General features: G+C 48.4%; 1 protein-coding gene across 1 annotated transcript; it reads right to left on the reverse strand.

Annotated features, from left to right (window-relative positions):
• Positions 1-2,960: 2,960 nt before the first annotated feature.
• Positions 2,961-5,626, reverse strand: Fam90a1 (family with sequence similarity 90, member A1). The gene is made up of 4 exons (XM_013018228.1): positions 5,561-5,626; positions 4,940-5,136; positions 4,384-4,492; positions 2,961-3,827 (listed from the first exon to the last, which is right to left on the reverse strand). The coding sequence occupies exons 1-4, from the start codon at positions 5,624-5,626 to the stop codon at positions 2,961-2,963; spliced, it is 1,239 nt and encodes a 412-aa protein (XP_012873682.1).
• Positions 5,627-6,838: the final 1,212 nt, after the last annotated feature.

A 6,838-nucleotide genomic window follows, 5' to 3' on the forward strand; every position in this document is an offset into this window, starting at 1 on the left:
GCTTAGTGGTAGAGTGCTTGACTAGCATGCATGAAGTCCTAGGTTCGATTTCTCAGCACTACATACACAGAAAAAGCCAGAAATGGCGCTGCGGCTCAAGTGGTAGAGTGCTAGCCTTAAGCAAATGAAGCTCAGGGGCAGTGCCCAGTTCCTGAGTTCAAGCCCCAGGTCTGGCAAAAAATAAAAAAGATTTAGACTCACCTCGTGTGTTCAAACTCTCAGTGCAGGCCTTCAAAGGCAATTGAAGGATCTGTTGAATTGGGACTAAGGTTCAATTTGATATGTTTCAGAATCATTGAGTTCTGATGGAGTCACACATCAAATGTAGGAGAAGCTTCCATATGAACTTAGCAGTATTTTGAACTGTGGGGACTCAGGTGAACTTAATGAAGAGAGGAAGTAAGCTCCAATCAGAAATCCACACACACAAGTTTATAGGATTCAGAGCCACCTGCCTTGATGAATATGCACAGAGTGACTCAGTGGGCGCGGTCTCACTTGAGTGGTGGATTTTGAATAATCTCTAGATACTGCCAAGGTCTTCCTATGATGCTATGAATCCTCCGTAAGCTGAAATGATTTTTTGTTTTATGCTTTACCTGGCACTTCAACTCAGAGCCCTGGGCCAGTCCTGGGCCTTAAATTGTGGGCCTGGGCACTGTCTCTGAGCTCCATTTGCTCAGGGCACTCTACTACTTTAGCCACAGTGCTACTTCCAACTTTTTCTGTGATTAATTGGAGATGAGTCTCACAGGGCTGGGAAGGTGGCTCAGTGGTAGAGTGCTTGCCTTGCATGCATGAAGCCCTGGGTTCGATTTCTCAGTACCACATAAACAGAAAAAGCTGGAAGTGGCACTGTGGGTCAAGTGGTAGAGCGCTAGCCTTGAGCTGAAGAACTGAGGAACAGTGCTCAGTCCCAGAGTTAAAGCCCCATGACCAAAAAAAAAAAAGTCTCACAGACTTTCCTTCCTGAGCTGGCTTTGAATCTCAACCCTCAGATCTTTGCCTCCTGAATAGCTAGGATTACAGGCCTGAGCCACAGGGGCCCAGCCCTGAGTAGATTTTTGCATTCTACCACTTAAGCCACAGCTCCACTTCAAGCTATGTTGGAGTAGGTTAATTTTGAATAATAATTTTTTTTTTGGGTCTGGTCATGGGCCCCGAACTCTGGGCCTGGGCTCTGTCCCTCAGCTCCTCAGCTCAAGGCTAGCGCTCTACCACTTGAGCCACAGCGCCACTTCCGGCTTTTTCTTTTTGCTTATGTGGTGCTGAGGAATTGAACCCAGAGCCTCAAGCATGCAAGGCAAGCGCTCTACCACTGAGCCACCTTCCCAGCTCTGAATAATTCTTTTTTTTTTGGGGGGGGCCTGAACTCTGGGCCTGGGCGCTGTCCCTCAGCTCTTCAGCTCAAGGCTAGCGCTCTACCACTTGACCCACAGTGCCACTTCTGGCTTTTTACTTTTTGCTTATGTGGTGTTGAGGAATCGAACCCAGGGCCTCATGCATGCAAGGCAAGCGCTCTACCACTGAGTCACATTCCCAGCCCCCTGAATAATTATTTCTGAAATAAGGTTTTCATGAACTTCCCTGCATGAGCTTGCTATGAACCTCAATCCTCAGGTTTCAGCCTCTCGTGTAGCTAGGATTACAGGTCTGAGCCAAGGAATGATTTGATAAAAGACAAGCACTACTGAGACAGGAAAATGTGGACTTACAAGACATATTAGGTGAAATTTTATTAGTAATGATATTGTATATACATATTTACATATGAATAAATTGACCTTGTAAGAAACCAAATAAGCAGTGGGTTCCACTGACACAATTGAGTGTCATTTCTCCCCATCCAGTATCAAAGATACAGCCATTACAGCACCACCTGAAAGGTAGGATTTCAGGTACCTGAAATTAGAGTCCAAAATCATTGTATAGTAGTTCCTGAGTATAGTCATGTGACCAAGTATCATTGTCCTCAGATTCTCTGAAGGTGCCATGAACTTCTGCTGGATTCAGAGTGGCAGTGCTGTTTGTCTCTTTCCAGAAGCCTCTGGAATTCTACTTCTCACCTTTACTCGTGTGTGTGTGTGTGTGTGTGTGTGCGCGCACGCACGCGTGCTACTTCTAGTGCTTGAACTCAGAGCCTGGGAAATGTCTCTGAGCATTTTGTGCTCAAGGTGACTACTCTACCACCTGAGCAACCACTCAACTGCCAGTTGTTGTTATTGTTTTTTTTTCTGGTTTATTGGAGATAAGAGTGTCAAGGTCTTGGTCTGGGAAGGTGGCTTAGTGGTAGAGTGGTAGAGTGCTTGCCTAGCATGCATGCATCAAGCCCCGAGTTCGATTTCTCAGTACCACATTCATAGCAAAAGCCAGAAGTAGTGCTGTGGCTCAAGTGACAGAGTACAAACCTTGAGTAAAAGAAGCTCAGGGACAGTGCTCAGGCCCTGGGTTCAAGCTCCAGGACTTGCAAAAAAAAAAGTGTCAAGGTCTTTCCTGTTTGAGTTTGTATCATTCATATTCTTCAGATCTCAGCATCCAAACTCACTAGAAATATAGGCATGAGCCAGTAGCACTCAGCTCTTTCCTCAATTCTAAAGTGTGGAGGGTTTGGGATTCACAAAGTGCAGTGTATATCCCTCTGTCTTCTTCTTCTTTTTTTTTTTTTTTTGGGTCCGGTTGTGGGGCCTGAACTCTGGGCCTGGGCACTGTCCCTCAGCTCTTCAGCTCAAGGCTAGCGCTCTACCACTTGAGCCACAGCGCCACTTCTGGCTTTTTTCTTTTTGCTTATGTGGAATCGAACCCAGGGCCTCATGCATGCAAGGCAAGCACTCTACCACTGAGCCACCTTCCCAGCCGCCCCCCCTCTGTCTTCTTGACTCAACACAGAGTCTGCTCTAAATCAGCTGTCAATTGACACTGAGCCTTCTGTTTCAGAGGGGCCTGCTTCCATGTCATTCTCCTCAGAGGGATGAGAGCCTGAGATTCTCATGCAGGACACTGTGGGGGACCCCAGAGCTGTGCCCCTCAGTGTTATCCAGCAAAAGAAGTTTGCTGGCAGAAGGGCTGATCTTCTCTGTACTGTGAGGTGAAGGAAGGGGCAGGAAGCTGGAGGCCCACATGTCATGGTGCAATCTTGTGAAGACCATTTTGAGCGGCTGGCCGGGACAGGGGCTGACCCCACAGTGCTGGGTGTCAGTATGAGGCTGGGCAGGTTGCAAGGGAGGGAAGCTGTGTGTGGGCTGGAGTTGAAAGCTTGGTCCCTGCATAGCTGTTTGCTTGTTGGCCTGTGGGGAAGCTTGCAGATCCAGTGTGCTTGTAGTGAGAGGCAAAGTTAGGGCCTGGAGATGCGGGAGCTCTTGTCCTTCAGTGTTGCACCCAGGTCTTGGGCTGGGGCTGAATCTTGGTTTCTTTGGGGGATTCTGACCAGTCTGCCTGGGGACCGTGATAGCTCTCTTGCCTGGTGCCTGAAAGGGAATTTTGGATTGATGGCCTTCTCTGCATGCTATCTTTGGTAGGTAGAGCTGTTTCTCCTCAGGAGGCTTGGCTGGCCTTAGTTGTGAGACCACCTGTCCCATGCTATGCATTTTGGTGGTAGCCTGGCCAACAACTTGGCCAACTGTCCCTTGTTCTGAGAGCTTGTCCTTTTGACCTGGACTGTGCCCTTGTGAGCAGACTCTTGCCCTTGCAAGAGTAGGTCCATGGATGGGTGGCACCGGTGGGCATGTGGGTGACCTATCATCCTTCTTGACAGGAGACTGGCTTTCTTGCACTGGATGTGGGATGGACCTTTTCCTGTTTCCATGGTACAGGGTTGGCCTGGTTGGTTGCTGCAGGAAAGATAAACTCATCTGTTATTCATGGGTACATGTTCCACATAAAATGAAAATCAAATTCATTTGAATACAGCTGACCCAAGAAGGGGTCAGGGTAAATCTTCAAGAAGAGCAAGAAGGTAGGGGTTCCCTCTAGGAAGACCCTCATGGATATGGAGGTGGGTAGGAAGCACCGACAAGGCTGTGACTATAAGGAACAAGTCACTAACAACAGGTGGATGACTTATGTGATATAAATGTCTACAGTCACTGTAAGTTTGACATGGTTGAAATAACTAAACACAATTTGCTGTTCACTCTTGTGTGCCACAGTGGAAATCCATATTCCATGCAAACATTCCTGAAGACACAGGATTCATGACCCAGAGGTCCATGAAAATACATCTCTGCCTCAGAGGTCCATGAAAATATACCTCTGCCTCAGAGGTCCATGAAAATACATCTCTGCCCGTGTAGATTTTAACTCAGCTTCCTGAAGAAGGGATGCAGAGTGAAGCCCCCAGGATCACTGAGAAGAGGATAGGAGCAGGACACCCTGGAGGACACTGACCCTCAGATAGGCACAGGGCGCAGTCACTTCCGGCCAATTATGCTTTTCCTCCTCCTGGTGCCTCCTGGAAACTGCCTGGAGTACAGCCTTTCCCTGCTGCTCTGCTAACCTGAGAAATAAGTGATGTTGAAGGTTAAAGTCTGTTTGCACCTTCACCGTGGAGCGAAGTCTTTGTTCCCACAAATACTGAGAGCATGTCATCGGATCCTTGGGTATGGTGCTGGGATGTGGGCAGTTTCACCTCCTGTCAGAGCCTTTCCAATATTGCAGACCATTCTTATGAAGCATTAATGAGGCTGTCTGGGAATCAATTGTCTTTTCCCAGTCAGGTGGCAAGTACCTAGTTGTGCTCACCCCTCTCACTTACTGACTGGATGGTAGAGCCATCAATCACTCTGGCACCCCTCCCTTTTGCTCAGCTTCCTCCCCAGGGGACATGAAGCTCTTGGCCTTTTCTCCCTACGTTGCCCATTATTGGCTGTGCAAGTGGGGTTGGGGGATGGAGAGATATTAGCCCTAAATCTCCATTGTTGTTTCCACCTTCCCATCCACTCACCATCTTGTCTGTTCCTTGTATCTTTTAGCCTGGTCCAAGAGTTGTGGCCTCTGGAGATTCAGTGGTTTCTGGTTCTCTTTCATTTTCTCTTTCTTGAGGCCCAAGGGCATGAGCATCATGGAGCCATGGTCAGATTTGATTGGACACCTCTTACTCCTGGAGCTATGTCCAAAGGCACCACAGTTTTGACATTTCACCTGTGAGGGAAACAGGAGAGATGTGTTTAGATAGAGCAAACATGCAGGCAGACAGCACAAAAGGGTCAATCTGTGTACAGATTTTCCCATCTTCATTTCAGTGTCCTTTCTACAAAGGGCATCTGAGGGCTTATTTCATGTTAAATTAAACAACAACAACAACAAGCAGAAAAGATGTGTATTCGTAAAGCCTTCATTGAGAAGAGAGAAACAACCACCAGGGAGAACACTTGCAGCATTTTCCCATTATTTGGGAGAGCTGGCTAAGTGCATAGGGATCAACGGAGGTCGCCATTTTGGGTGTCTACTTGGCTGTGTGTACCAGGTGGGGCATGGGAGAAGGCATCCTCACAGGAAGCTAGGGTGGATCAGTTGTGTGATTTCTGGAATGTGTGATGCTGGAGGGCCCCAAGCTGGCACTTACCCAGGGATTCTCCTCTTCCGGTGGGGGAACCCTCAGCTGCACGGGGTCCCTCTGCTGCTGCTTCATTTGCACAGCTTTGGCAATTCTAATTGTGGGGTGCTGCGGAACAGGCAAACCATGGGCCAACTGGCTCATCTTTTTCGGAGGTAAGTGCAGCTTTTGAGCAGCTATTTCGTGGTTGTGGGCTCCTGAAGAAAAAGCACAAGAGGCTGGGCACTGGTGGCTCAGGCCTGTAATCCTAGCTACTTAGGAGGCTGAGATCTGAGGATCACAGTTCAAAGCCAGACTGGGAAGGAAAGGCCATGAGACTTACCTCCAATGAACCACCAGAAAACCGGAAGTGGCACTGTGGCTCAAAATGGTAGAGCACTAGCCTTGAGCTGAAGAGCTCAGGGACAGCGCTCAGGCTCAGCGTTCAAGCCCCACAACCAAAAAAAAGAAGCACAAGAATTTTTTTATTTGTCAGTCGTGGGGCTTGAACTCTGGGCCTGGGCACTGTCCCTCAGCTCTTCAGCTCAAGGCGAGTGCTCTACCACTTGAGCTACAGCGCCACTTCCAGTTTTCTGGTGGTTTATTGGAGATAGGAGTCTCCTGGTCTCTCCTGCCCGGGCTGGCTTTGAACCGCGATCCTCAGATCTCAGCCTCCTGAGTAGCTAGGATTACAGGTGTGAGCCACCAGCGCCCGGCAGCACAAGAATTTTTGATTGGGTGAGTTCAACACCTGAAACTTGTATTACACAGTTATTTTTTACCCCCAAGAAATAGAGTACAGAAAAAATAAATTACGCTGGGCCCTGGTGGCTCACACCTGTAATCCTAGCTACTCAGGAGACTGACATCTGAGGATTGCGGTTCAAAGCCAGCCTGGGCAGGAAGTCCATGAGACTCAAATAAACCACCAGAAAACCGGAAGTGGCACTGTGGCTCAAGTGGTACAGGGCTTGCCTTGAGCTGAGGAGCTGAGAGACAGCGCCCAGACCCAGAGTTCAAGCCCCATGACCAACAAAAAGAAGCAGAAGCAGCAGCAGCAGAAGCAGAAGCAGCAAGCACCTAGGCATCAGGGAGAGAGAAAAGTTGGGTAGGGAAGTTTGTGTGGAACCAAATACCAGTTACAGCAGTAGTGAAGCTCCTAGGGTCAGGAGGACTGGCTGGTTTTGTCTTTGGAGGAAAATGGCTGCAAGTGTTTGGTATTGAGTGATATAAGCCAACAAAATCTAGGTTCATGGCACTTGGGTTCCTTCATTCCTGGAGTTTTCCTTCAGATATTCCCCAGTCAGT

The sequence above is a fragment of the Dipodomys ordii genome, unplaced genomic scaffold (assembly GCF_000151885.1).
Source record: "Dipodomys ordii isolate 6190 unplaced genomic scaffold, Dord_2.0 Scaffold39, whole genome shotgun sequence".
Classification (NCBI taxonomy): domain Eukaryota; kingdom Metazoa; phylum Chordata; class Mammalia; order Rodentia; family Heteromyidae; genus Dipodomys; species Dipodomys ordii.